This window comes from Camelina sativa, chromosome 18 (genome assembly GCF_000633955.1).
Source record: "Camelina sativa cultivar DH55 chromosome 18, Cs, whole genome shotgun sequence".
In the NCBI taxonomy this organism is placed as follows: Eukaryota; Viridiplantae; Streptophyta; class Magnoliopsida; order Brassicales; family Brassicaceae; genus Camelina; species Camelina sativa.
Genome location: NC_025702.1, coordinates 7,713,323 through 7,727,204, shown reverse-complemented (window position 1 = coordinate 7,727,204; position 13,882 = coordinate 7,713,323). Strand labels below are relative to the sequence as shown.

Below are 13,882 nucleotides of genomic sequence, written 5' to 3'. Positions count from 1 at the left end.
ATAGTATTAGATTTCAACTTTATAACAGAGTTGCATTCAAAATAAATAAATAAAAACTTAACTCTTTCCTCAATAGTTCTCAGTTAGTTGGTTTTAGTTCTACAAATATCGAGCACTAGCCACTAGTTGGATGTAAACATTCTTTTCTCTCCATTTCAAAAAAAAAAAAATACTTCAAAATTAATAATAGCATAAAATGATCAAAATAGCATGTTAAATTTGATTCGATTGACTCTCAGCATATATATGTGAATTACTATAATTATATGATTCATTCCAATCAATTACTGAATATAAATAGTTTCATACCCGTATTAAGTAATTCCATTGGCCATACTAGGATTAAAAAAGACATGTAAAGATTAGTGAAGCAAAACAAATAGTTATATGTTATACGGTATTGTTTGTGAATTACTATAACTTATACCAATAGCTTTTGAAACAAAAAGACAACAACAAGTAATGATATAGACTAAGGTTTTATATAAAAGGAACAAGAACCACCCAACCAACATTATATTTTTATTCTATTATCAGATTGAAATATAAACATCACTCCTCTCCCTGCCTCTCTCACTCACACACAATATATACACATATAAATATTTCTATGTGCCCGTGCGATATTAACAGCTGTATCAATCTTCTCTCTTTGAAAACACACAGATCTCTATCTATCTCTCTTGTTTTACCATGTCGGAGAAACGTATCGGCATAGTGGAGAAAAGTAACAACAAGAGACAAAGAGTGACACAAGATCGTCCCGAATTCAGTATCAACGACCATCACGACGTTCTTCTGGAAATCCTTCGGCGACTAGACGGTCCATCTCTCTGTTCAGCCGCATGTGTGTGCCGTCTTTGGTCGGCCGTGGCTCGTAACGACTCTATATGGGAAGAGCTCTGTTTCCAACAAGTGTCACCACGACCTTCTTTGTCCCTTCGATCCGTAGTGTCGGCCCTCGGCGGCTATAGATGTCTCTACTTCCTCTGTATCCGTCCTGTCCTCGCACGGCTCCCTAAGCTCCTATGGACACGAGACCAGCTTCAGCTCTCACTCTCTCTTTACTGTGTCCATTACTACGAACGTCTCTACGTTGGCGCGTGGATTGGAGACGCGCCACCTTCATCACTCATGTTCCTTCGGAAGCCTGTTAACGTCGTCTGAACCGGAACCGGAACCAGAATGGTCCTTTATTTATTTTTTTCCTGACGATTAATAAGTTATTATTAGTTCCCAAGATTTGTATTCTTTTATCAAATTATTTTTTTATTCCGACTTTTACGGTTACGAAATTTCGATTTCTTCATTTTGCATTACACGATTTTATTAATAAACGTGATCTCTTTTTTTTTTTTTTTTTCCTCCCATAGCTAGTAAGATACTGCCAACGTGTAGCTGTTTTGTCCCATCTACTTTTTTTCGTTATATGTAGTCTTAGCATCATTATTTTCGTTGATTATGCTATATGAGTGTTTTTTTTTTTGGTTAATGTGAAAAATATACTAAAGGAGAAGTTTTAGTAAAAAAAAAAAAAGGGAGGAGTTATTAACACTTTTTTTTGTGTGTGGAGAGGAGACATTATAAAATACTAGATAAAGTGATATTCTAATCAAATTTTCATTTTAGAAAACTTGTTTGTTCGTATCTTTCATATGCGATTAGTACCAATGAAAAGATGATTTTATGGTTGTGAGGTTTAATCAACGAAAACAAATTTAACTGACACGAACATCCTAGAAAGTCACTGTATGGTTAACCAAAAATCCTAGAAAGTATTTTTTGGGAAAACCAGTGTAGTTGTGATGGAACCTACATACCTTTACTGTGAGAATACCAGAAAATCTAGTGTTGTCCTTGCTGGGGAGAATTTGTCTCGAAATGTTTCTGTATTATTGCCAAAGACTATTGAACCAGAGCTCGGTGGTTGTGGGCGAACTAAAACACTCCGACACACAAACAGTTTGGCCTCTTATTACATATAGTCTGTCTAATTCCGCAATCCGATTTTTCCTTTGAACAGTTTCTTAAAGTTTTAACTGCAACATAAAATGAAATAAAAAAAATTCATTGCATATATTCAAAAATGTTCAAAGCCACTATCCAATCTTACAAAACCAAAATCCCCTAAGTTCAAAAAACTTGTACACATGATAGTTTTGTGCGCACTACACTAAACACTAGTACTCAATTGCATACAAAAAAAAAGTAAAAAAAAATGAATTACCTCGTAAAGATGGCATTCCACATGCTAATTCAGCAACCATCGGATCATGCAATTAATAGAATCATATGATTCACTCATATCACTTAGTCTCATGCTCAATAAATTTTATATGTACTCTTAAGTAAAAATTACAATAATCTCTACAAGATACACACATTCCTTGCTGGTCAATAGTCCAAACAAGTAACAATAATTTATATTGATCTAAAAGTATTGACAGCTTGGTTCTACATAATTTTCTATCATGATTTTAGATATTATGATAGCATGCAGGACTGATAGCATGATATGACCCTCTATTATAACAATCGTATATCATGATCTTATTTTGACACACGCTCTTGTCTAACCTTGATCGCCAAGTCTTGTACCAAGACCAACCATTCATCTTGAGCCATTACGATTGGATAGTTCAATCCTATAATAACCGTCCATCTTAATCAAATGTATTTTATAAACTATAATCCATTCCGATCTACTGTCCATTAATCATAAAATTAAATTACTTTTCATAAGCCTTGTTCAGATTGCCACCTTCATGCCTTAAAAGAAACATGGCATAATTACCACATTTCAAAACTACATTATACTCATAAACAACCTAAACCAATCACACCTACCTTCGAATAAAGCAACCACACACCTTTCTTTAACAAAACTTACAAGAAATCCTATCATGCAATAGTCTTTACAGATTAAACCACATTTTATCAATTAACGCCTAGTTAAGATTGCCACCTTCTTGGATCAAATAGTGTTCACATCACAGCCACGGAACACCAAATTAAAGACATTCTTCAATATTAGCGTGAAAGTAATAACATCACTCTGTTATTGGCCAAAGAGTTATCAATCGGAGTAATTGAGCAAAATAATATTTCTGCCATTTTTAGAAATATAGCGTAAATCTCTCTTTTTTTTTTTTGTGTGTGTGTGTGTGTGCACCATTCTCTTTCAAATTTTTTTTTTCCTCTCAGTTACTCCCATGTGTACCAATATTACAAACCGTATATTTGAAAGAGAACTTCGAACGTTCGAACGTTCATTTTGTTGGTGAATATAGAAATCCTGATTCAAATCAATATATCATTAGTCATTACCATATATTGACTCCAATAGCTAGATTTTATTTGAAGTGTTTTGTTGTTTATCAATAAGTTTTGCTTGTGAGTTTTCTATTTTTATTTTATTAAAGCTTTTGTTTTTTTTCACCTTCTTAGTTGAATTAACTTGGATTTGCTAAAAACATGTTAATTTATGAATTCTTAGAATTCTAGTCTTGTTCAAATCGGGCCATACATACTAATAATATTTTGGTCTTCGGAGGTTTGAATCTGTCGTGTAGACCGGATTTACTCAATATTGACATGCCTAGAACAAGACCATTGCTTAAATATCATAGCTGGCTCTATCTATTAGTTTCTTACGAGCTTCAAAAGTTGGACATTGTCTATGAGTTATAGGCATTCAAGTGTCGTCCACAAGAATTTGTTACGTCACCATGTACTCAAATTCAGCATCTCTAGTGAAGTTCAGTTACACTATGTAAATTTAAGGAGGGTATTACAGATTTTAAACTTCTAGTCTAGTGATTTGTGATGGATTGTCGCAGTGTCATCACCCGAATTCAAACTTACATAATGTGAATATGATGCCAAAAACAAAAGAAAAATATATAAGAGGAGCTAAGGATGAATGAGATATCTTTGTATCTACCTTTGTTGTAGTATATAAACGTTGGAAACGTTAAGTTAGGTGACCACAAAGAAAAAAGGAGTCGGCTGATCAAAATATACTAAGGGCCCATTCGCAAATAACAGCGTGCCCTGATATTGACATTACCACATCTAACTACATTGGCCCATATAATCATTTTCTTCTGTTTATTTCACTCGTTTTTGCCTAATTAAAGCTTAATTGTGTGCATATATAAATTCTTACCGCTTACGTAATTTTAATTTGTGTTACTTATGTAGTACTAGGGAATTATCCAGATTTATATTTATAGAAGTTATTCGTGTACATGCAATGCAAGTATGGCGACTTTTTTTTTGTTTAATTTTATCATATGGACATTCAATTTGTTTAGAGATATGCAAGTAATGATAGACTTTCTGTGCCTTTATGATGATTACGTTATACAAATTGGTTTTGATTTTTATAGTCGTTTCATTTCGGAAACAAGAAAATTTTAACAAACAAACAAAACGGATCGTCGATGAACGTTCTATTTTTGTCTTTTTCTATTAGTTCCCATGCACATTGGACTTCATCGAGAAGAATATATCACATCCAATCTAAAAACTGACATAGCTTTCGTCTAAATCAGTAATGGAGTGAGAGAACCTATCGTATATAGTCTTGAGGACTTTTGACCATTCACTCTGATATGTTCCTATCAGCCTTACCATCTTCCCTTTTTTTTTTTTTATTATGAAACAGATGTTATTATTCCATTAAAATATAATGTAACATACAAGGTAGAGAATGTTTTTAGGATACAACATAAAGGGGGCTTGCCCAAAGCATAAAACAACAAAGAGACATACGTAAATAGGGATGATTAATAGTAAAAGCTTGAGAGTTGTAAACCACATGCTAGGAAGCAAGATGGAACCTGTGAGATCAAAGCAAATCGATGTGAACTCCATGAGCAGGTCAGTGGAGGAAGAGGTGGTCATTGTTTTGGGTGGAAGACTATGTGGCGATGAAAGGGTCAAAGCTGACTGTCTCACCGTAGTGAGGGGGGCTACTCTAGGTAGAGCTTTGATAAGAGGTAGAGCAAGGATAGAGCTCTGAGGGCCGAACGCTACTAAAGTAGTTGCATTTCCAAGGTTGAGTGAGAAGAGCTTAAAAGGGTTGTGGTAACCACTACTCCATGGAATGGAGGTCATAATGCCACTAATCTTCAAGTTTCAATGAAGGAGGCTTCAAAAAGTATTTGATATGCGTTTTTGAGAGCTTTGCAAACAGGCGAGGTGGAGATAAGAGGCTGGTGAAGGCTCGGTAACCCCAACTCTGTATAGGTGGGATCATAATGCCAAGCTTCACCAATCTGTCTCCATCAAAGAGAGCAACCCTAGGACATCCGACAAACATGGTTTTCAAAGGACTCTTATACCATTATAGTAACGATGGTGGCTTGGGGATCAGAAGCAGTCTTCGAACTAATGATACCAACAAGCAAATCAAGCATTGACTAGGATGGGAGAGAGTGGATTTTATACCAAACCTGGATTCACACGGAACTCGACACAACAGGTTCTCAAGCCAATTAGAAAACACCAATATTCTGCTATAGAGGGAACCTCGTCTTGACCAAGCAGAAACTAAACAATTTGAACTTGATATAAAGCAATTAGAGACAGGTCTGAGTAGGTTCCAGGTCAGGGATGGCTCACTGGCTAGGCAAAGTATTCTATCTACCAGGGTTCCGGGATAAGATTGGGGAGCAAACCTGAGCCAAAGAGATAACGAGGGTGGAACAGAGCAAACCGTGGTAATGGGTTTCTTCGTCAGGATCTTCAACGGCTCCGAAGACAACACAAAGCTCTCGTCCCGCTGCAGCCAAGTAACACACTTGGAGAGAGGATAAAAATCCGAGGATCGGAGAGATGTTAAGGTTGATTGTGGAAAAGACCAGATCGAGAGATAGTCTCCAAAGTTACCAGGGTATTCGGGGGATTGAGGGGTGGACTCAGACAGCTTGGTACTCAAACGAGCAACCTCACCGGGAGAGGGAAACGAAAGCGGAGGAGAGATGGTTAGCAGATGAAGCTGATGCAAAACCGGAGTTGAGATCTGGACTCTCAGGAGGACTCCGGTGAGAAGATAAAAGGACATGAGCGAGATTTGCAGGCAGAAGAAAGGACAAAGATGACGAAACCAAAGCCTAACAACGCCGATCGATCTCGGCACCGCCGGGGAAGGAGATCTCGGTAGTTGTGCCAGAGAGAAAAATACAGCTAGGGCGAACTCGAATATCTACTACACAATCTCGTGGGAATAAAATTACCAGATTGGAATTCTAAACATATTTTTTTCTGAATAAATTAAAAGATTTCCTTGATATATAGTATAGAAATTGGGTCCGTCAGAATAATCTTAACACCAAATGTTTGAATTATAGTGATTAAAATAATGGTAAAAACAAGTAAACAATATTCGTTAACGAATATTGATATAAAATGATGGCGTGATAACAATAACAGTATTTTTTCTATATATTTATCGTTTTTTAACTAGTAATTTGTTTTTAATTAATACAATTCAACTTGAAATATAAAAAGTGTGCAAATATCACAACCCTTCCAGAAACATAAGGGACGTATACATGACATCCAAAAATAAATCATAATTAGTAAAACAATGTAACTAATTTGGGTTTTTATAGGATATGAGCTTGAAAATTAGTCAATTTTTTGTAATGTGTTTTAAAAGTAGATGATGAAAACTCGTATAAATGTTTGTGTTAATCATTATATGCAACTTTTTCTACGACCGATCATGTTTTTTGTCCAAAGATTATCGGAAAATGGACGTAAATAAACAAGAAACACTATCAATCAAAACTTAGGCTATGAATGGTTGTTGATTTTTAAATAGTTTTTAATTTTTGCGATAGATATTAGTTTTTCTTTAAAAAAAATATTTACAAAAGAAATTAAAAAAGGAGAAGGTCGTGAGTGTTTTCTTAAAATCCTCAATATAGTGGATTTTGGTTTCTATTAAGAATTGTAAATAAAACCTAAAAACTATTTTTCATATTTTTAAGGGAATCTATTTTGGCTAAAAACTTGAATGGAGAAAAATTAGATTTTTGAACACTTATATTAGATTTCATGTACATGCAATGCAAGTATGGAGAAAAATTAGATCTTTTTTTTGTTTAATTGTATCATATGAACATATTTAAAGAAATATTTTAATGGTCTATTAATGGATTAGAGAGAGAATATAAATGAGAGTTGTCAATGAAAAATATCTATATACAAGATGAATGCTATATTTTGTTATGTTTTTTTCTATCGCTACTACTAATATTCTATCTATGTACAATAACTTTTCTGGATAATTATGTCTACCCGTAGATGTAGAAGATCATCGATGAAATGTACAGAGTTTTTATCCATCAATGCCGCCTATGTGTAATTCGGTGAACTCCTGACTTATCTTCATCCTAACATAGGAAATGTACATTATATCATCGCTCAAGAGGCACTTTAACCTGCTCCATATAAAATATAATGTGGTATAAATTATAATCATTCATGTCAAAATGCACAAATTAATGGAAACAATGCTGGGACACACACTAAGGGGATGTATTCAACTTGACATTTTAAGTGATTTGTGTGAAATTTACAAATTATATGTTATTCAATCATGGATTTTAAAAAGTTTATTAAAATATGTTGTTACTGAACTGATGATTTCAAAATCTACTTTAAAATCCATTAAAATCCACTGTTATTGAACTGATGATTTAAAAATCTACTTTAAAATCTACTGTTATTCAAAACAGTTTTGTGGATTAGGATTTTAATAATTTTTAGGATTCTGGAGGATTCTGGAGGATTTGTTTAGTTAAAAATACAGAAATCCAAATCTCATGGTTTTAGGTGGAATTTGAAAGAATATTACAGAAAATCATATGAACTTCCCTAAAATCTATCAAAATTCTAAATTTACTAAATCCCATCAAATTCTCCAAAATCATGGTTTGAATACACCCCCCTAAAATCTTATAAATATAGGTGCCCAAATAGATATAGGCAACAAATATTTAAAATAACAATTTATAACTTAGATATAATAAAAAAAATTCAACGGTTGCATCAAAAACTCTAAAATTTGAAGTAGATTTAGAAGAACAAAAAACTTTAGATATAATAAAAGATTTTGTTTTTGAAAAAAACACTTACAGCCAAGGATAATATGAATGAATGACTATGAAAGATTAAACAAAATATTTGATCAACATCAGGGTTATATTGTTTAGGATATGATTATTCAAATTGTTTAATTTATCCTATAAATAAACAATAACATTCTATGAAGTTTAGAAAAAAAGAAAAAAAAAGTCAACAGTAATAAAGTTTGATTTAGCAATCAAGAAAAAGTTTGAGCTCACAAAAAAAATAATCATAAGAAGTTTGATTGGTTGTATAAAGTGATAGGGTAATGAACCAATAGAAAAAAAAAAGAATAAAAAAAAAAAAAAAACCTACTAAGGCCATGTTCGTTTGTTGAACCAGATGTAATATCTGGATATGGTATCAAGACACAATATATGGACGCAACATCTAAATGATATTCGTTTATGTTTTTGGTTGATGCGTCTAGAAATTATATTTGGATGCATTTATGTTTATTTTGTAATTTGATATTTGTATGTAGATACAATATATATAAAATGACCAAAAATCCCTTAATAATATTTATACCAAATTCTTAAGGAATTTTTTGACTGTCTTGTTCATGTTCTCATGGCCAGGGATGCACTAGATAGTGGATTTGACCATCTAGATGTTAGTCCTTGGTCTTGGTTTTTGTTTTTGAAAAAACACTTACAACCAAGGATAATATGAATGAATGACTATAAAAGATTAAGGTCTTGGTTTTTGTTTTTGAAAAAACACTTACAACCAAGGATAATATGAATGAATGACTATAAAAGATTAAACAAAATATTTTATCAACATCAGGGTTATACTTTTTAGGATATGATTATTCAAATTGTTTAATTTATCCTATAAATAAACAATAACATTCTATGAAGTTTAGAAAAAGAAAAAAAAAAGTCAACAGTAATAAACTCTTTTTTGATAAAATAAAGGGGTTTAAAAATGTGTTAAAAAAATTAGAGTTAGACAACTGAAGTCTATCAGTTTGTGCTCTCATCCCTAAGATTCAGGCTCCAAAAAGAATGACAGATCTTAGACCTATCAGTTTGTGCTCTGTGATCTACAAGATTATCTCAAAAATCCTTGTGCATCGATTGAAAAAGCATTTACCAAGTATTGTCTCTCCAACACAAGCTGCTTTTGTATCAGAAAGATTGATCTCTGACAATATTCTGATTGCTCATGAAATTGCTCACAGTCTACACATTCATCCAACGGTTTCTCAAGAGTTCATGATGGTTAAAACAGATATGTCTAAAGCATATGACAGGGTGGAATGAATTTTTCTAAAAGACATGCTCCAAGCTCTTGAGTTTCATGATAGGTGGATTTTTTGGACTATGGGATGTGTTTCCTCTGTTAGCCACTCAGTGATAATGAATGGAGAGCCGGTTGGCTTAATCAAGCTTGAAAGAGGCATTAGACAGGGAGATCCTTTTTCTCCCTTTCTTTTTGTCTTATGCACTGAAGCCTTGATTCATCTTTTTGATCAAGCTACAATGGCAGGTCGTATCACTGGTATTCAATTTCATCACTCTGGGCCACAAATTAATCACTTATTATTTGCAGACGATAGTCTGTTCTTCTGTAAAGCGAATAGATCACAATGTGTTGAATTGATGAGATGTTTGTAGAAGTATGAATGGATGTCTGGTCAAATGATTAATAAGGAAAAATCAGCTATTATGTTTGGGTCTAAATCAAATAAGTTAGATTGGGACTGGATAAAAGAGAATTTGGGGATCTGTCTAGAAGGTGGTGCAGGAGAATATTTAGGTCTTCCTGAATGTTTAAGTGAATTGAAACAACAACTGTTGGGGTTCATAAAGATAGGCTCCATTCTAGACTAACTGGTTGGTTTGCCAAGAATCTATCACAAGGAGGTAAAGAAGTTATTTTAAAGTCTATAGCTTTGGCACTTCCAGTCTATGATATGTCTTGTTACAAGCTTCCTAAGGGCATCATTAAGAAAATGATTTCTGTAATGATGGACTATTGGTGGAGTAATTCTCAAGATAAGAAGAAAATCCATTGGATAAGCTATGAAAAAATGACTCTGCCAAAATCTGCTGGAGGTTTTGGATTTAAGGATCTAGAAATTTTCAATCAATATTTGCTTGCTAAACAAGCATGGAGACTCCTTCATGATACAGAGTGCCTTTTCTCAAGATTTTTCAAAAGCAGGTATTATGCGACTGGTGAATTTTTGAGTGCCGCAAAAGGAAGAAATCCTTCTTATGGTTGGAGAAGTATTATCTTTGATCGGCAACTACTTTCTAAAGGGCTGAAACAAATCATTGGTAATAGGAAAAACACTCTGGTCTGGATTGACAATTGGCTGTTTGATAGTAGAGCTATGAGACCTACAGGTATTCACTCCTTAATGAACATTAATCTTAGAGTTGTTGATCTGTTCAACCATCAAACAGGAGTCTGGAATGATTTTCTTTTAAGATCATTGTTTCATCACTCGGAGATCAATAACATTAAAGCTATAAAACCTAGGATTGATTTTGATGATTCGTATTGCTGGAGTGAAACTAGAAATGGTATTTATTCAGTAAGCTCTGGGTATGCTTTGATGTTTAGACTGCAGAAGAAAGATATTTTGGGTGTTACTGAAACTCGTCCATCTACGAATCCGGTTCTCCAAGCTTGTTGGAAAGTGAACACTGCTCCAAAAATTCAAGTTTTTCTTTGGAAAGCTCTTAATGGTGCCCTTGCAGTTGTTGAATGTTTGATAACTAGAGAAATAAGGAATTTTGATGGGTGTATGTTATGTGATGCAGAGGTTGAATCGATTAATCACATCCTTTTCCTATGTCCCTTTGCAAGGCAAGTTTGGGCCCTATCGGACATTCCATCTCTGTATCAGGGCTTTGGTAATTCGATTTTTGAAAATATGTATTATCTTTTTGGTTTGGAAAAGATAATTGATTCTATTGATGAAGTCAAGTCAGTCTTTGCTTGGATTCTATGGCATTTATGGAAAAATAGGAACAGCTTTCTCTTTGATGGTGTTATTTTGCCTTCGGATGTTTTAGTGGACAAAGCTCTGGATGTCACTAGAGATTGGTCTTCGGTGTATAAGAAGGATAGATCTCAGTTGAAGTCTATATCAAAACAGACTGATCATTGGCAACCTCCTTTTCAAGGGGAAGTAAAGTGTAACATTGACTTTTCCTGGTCTAAAACGTTTTGCTTATCTGGTGCTTCCTGGGTGGTTAGAGATCATGATGGTAAAGTAGCTCTTCATAGTAGAAGATCATTTGCTTCTGTTGTTTCAAGTTTTGAGGCCAAAATCAAAAGCTAAGAATGGGCTCTTGAAAGTATGGCAAGTTTACACTTTGAACATGTGACTTTTAGTGCAACTACTATGGAAATCATCAAAGCTATGCAAAATCCTCAACAATGGCCATCGTTAGTTAGTTCTATCTCTCCGCTCCTTTTTTTTGGTGAAGATAAACCAAATTGGTATCTTCTTTTTGAGCCGACTCACTGTAACAATGGTGCCTCACTGATAGCAAAAGGTGTTACTTAGGACTTGAGGATTTCTTCATATGTTGCTAGTGGAGCTCCTAGGTGGTTAACAGGTTTTTTTTATCACGAACAAAGGTTGGTAAGACCCTCTTCTGGTCTGCCATCTCTTCTATTTAATTAACATCCTTTTCTATGGATTTCTATCTCTATATAGCCTTATAAGAATTTCTTTGAGGTTTATTTTAACTTTTCACTAAGCATAAAAAGACAAATTCCTCATCCCTAAGCGATTTTTTGATAATCATCTCCTACCTTGGTTTACCATCCGTTTTGTCGTCTTTGACTTTTTGGGCTACATCTCTTACTCCCAAAGTTAATGTTATATATTTTTACTATTTCCTACCTCCTCTATATATTTACTTCTTACGTTTCCATATACTTCTATCTCTTTCCTTGTTCTTTCCTTCTCTTGAAATTTCTGATGTTTGACGAGTTGTGGAATGATCTGCAATACATGGTTTTGGGCAGAGATGACCCAGAACTGTTTATTCCTCATATGACTTACGCTGACGTGTTAGCTAGGAACCGGCTTAGCTTGATTGGGAGACCCCTTAATCCCAGAGAATAAGACCTTAGGCGTGTGATCTTCTATCTACCTCATCATTGGGGTGTAGCTACGAGGGTTCATGGAAGAGTATTAGCTGACAGTTATGTCCAGTTCTTATTCCAGCCAAAGGCTGATCTGTTTAATGTTCTACGAAGAGGTCCTTGGGTGGTTGACAACTGGTTTGTGGCTTTGCAAAGGTGGGAAGACTTTCCAGAGATGGATTTCCTTACTAGTATTGATCTTTGGGTTCAAATACGAGGTATACCCTTGCCTTATGTTTCAGAAGCCTCTGTTTTGTTTATTGCTAAAACTCTGGGAGAGGTTGTTCATGTGGACTTCAATGAAGAGACTTCGACGCAGATTGATTTCATAATAGTTAAGATAGGAATTGGACTCACAGATCATCTGCGTTTTTTTAGAAATGTCAGATTTGAATCAGGGAAAGGAGCCATGATAGGTTTTGAGTATGAAAAACTCATGAAGATTTGTACTAACTGTTCTCTCATCAACCATGATTCCGTCCACTGTCCGTATCCTGTTCCACCTGTTTATCATGATGATGTCCTTGATGTTCCAGTTGCTCAGGTTTTTGAAGAAGGAGAGGGTTCCAACATTTATAGCTTTCTTAACGAGAAACCCTCCTCTCAAAGTTCTGAGCTTTCCTCTTTCTCTTCCATATCACAGCCTCCAAGACCTGCTAATCATGTTCCCAATCTGAAGGAATTCTTAGCTGCTCACCCTCTCAAAACTAGACTTTCTTCAAGCTCAGACTTCTTAGGTGCCTCATCTAAGGCTAAGGACGACAACATAAGGAAAGAAATAGTTAACTATGAAGATGGAGAGTGTTCTAAACGCAGGAAAGGCCAGCAGGTTCAGTTAGAAACAAAGAGAAACACTCGTCCACAAAGACATGATCTTGGTGTTCGGTTTTATCCAACTGAACATACATCTCCCTGAAAACTGAATAAAGTTTCTAAATCTCAGAGAGTGATCAGTTTCTTGGTCTCTGAGATTCATCCGTGTAACTTAGGTTTTTTGTTTAGCTTTGATTATAATCCTCACTTTTCAGATCAAGCTAGTGGATGTTTTTTTGTTCACGCCTTCTGGTGTTATGATCTAGGTACCAGATGAAGAAGAATGGTCTCGTAGAAGAAATTCATTAAGACCATTGACAACAAGCCTTTTGATAATGATGGAGGGATAAGCAAGAAACTCTCATATCCTAAGCTTATGATGTATGCTTTAAGATCATTTTCAATGATGCTCATTGAATTCTTGATTTTACTGTGCATGATTTGGAGTTGAGTTTATCCTACCATCATCCAGTAGCTTCTAATGAAGTCTTTGTAGTTTAATGTTACTCTGTTTCTCATGTTTTGCTGTAATAACCTTCACTCACCAGCATGGTTTTTCACCATTGATGGTTGTTGCGTTTGTTTGTTATATATAAAACGTACTTTGGAAAAAAAAAAAGACAACTGAAGTCAATACAACGAGGAGATGACCTGTAAACCGGCTGGCTAGGTTACCTTTACATACTGAAAACCGACAACTGTGCGGAGTGTTTCGAACTAAATCAGCTAGTCTTTTTGAGTTCTGTCAAAGCCCCAAAATTCTTGTCTTTGGTCAACGATTCTTATCTTTATTTTTTTCTTTTGTAAT

At 34.6% G+C, this 13,882-nt stretch overlaps 3 protein-coding genes across 3 annotated transcripts; all 3 read left to right on the top strand.

Moving 5' to 3' along the window:
• LOC104760800 (F-box protein SNE-like) lies at positions 545-1,358 on the top strand. Its single transcript, XM_010483764.2, has one exon. It carries the CDS (start codon positions 694-696, stop codon positions 1,165-1,167), a length of 474 nt encoding a protein of 157 aa, XP_010482066.1. The 5' UTR covers positions 545-693; the 3' UTR covers positions 1,168-1,358.
• LOC104763215 lies at positions 10,184-11,446 on the top strand. The gene has a single exon (XM_010486620.1). The coding sequence runs from the start codon at positions 10,184-10,186 to the stop codon at positions 11,444-11,446; it is 1,263 nt and encodes a 420-aa protein (XP_010484922.1).
• LOC104760799 (uncharacterized protein At4g02000-like) lies at positions 12,040-13,664 on the top strand. The gene has a single exon (XM_019240000.1). It carries the CDS (start codon positions 12,437-12,439, stop codon positions 13,175-13,177), a length of 741 nt encoding a protein of 246 aa, XP_019095545.1. The 5' UTR covers positions 12,040-12,436; the 3' UTR covers positions 13,178-13,664.

Excerpts from the sequence above, each read along its gene's own strand:
- LOC104760800 (XM_010483764.2), top strand. The coding sequence starts at position 694 with ATGTCGGAGAAACGTATCGGCATAGTGGAGAAAAGTAACAACAAGAGA.
- LOC104760799 (XM_019240000.1), top strand. The coding sequence starts at position 12,437 with ATGGATTTCCTTACTAGTATTGATCTTTGGGTTCAAATACGAGGTATA.
- LOC104763215 (XM_010486620.1), top strand. The coding sequence starts at position 10,184 with ATGACTCTGCCAAAATCTGCTGGAGGTTTTGGATTTAAGGATCTAGAA.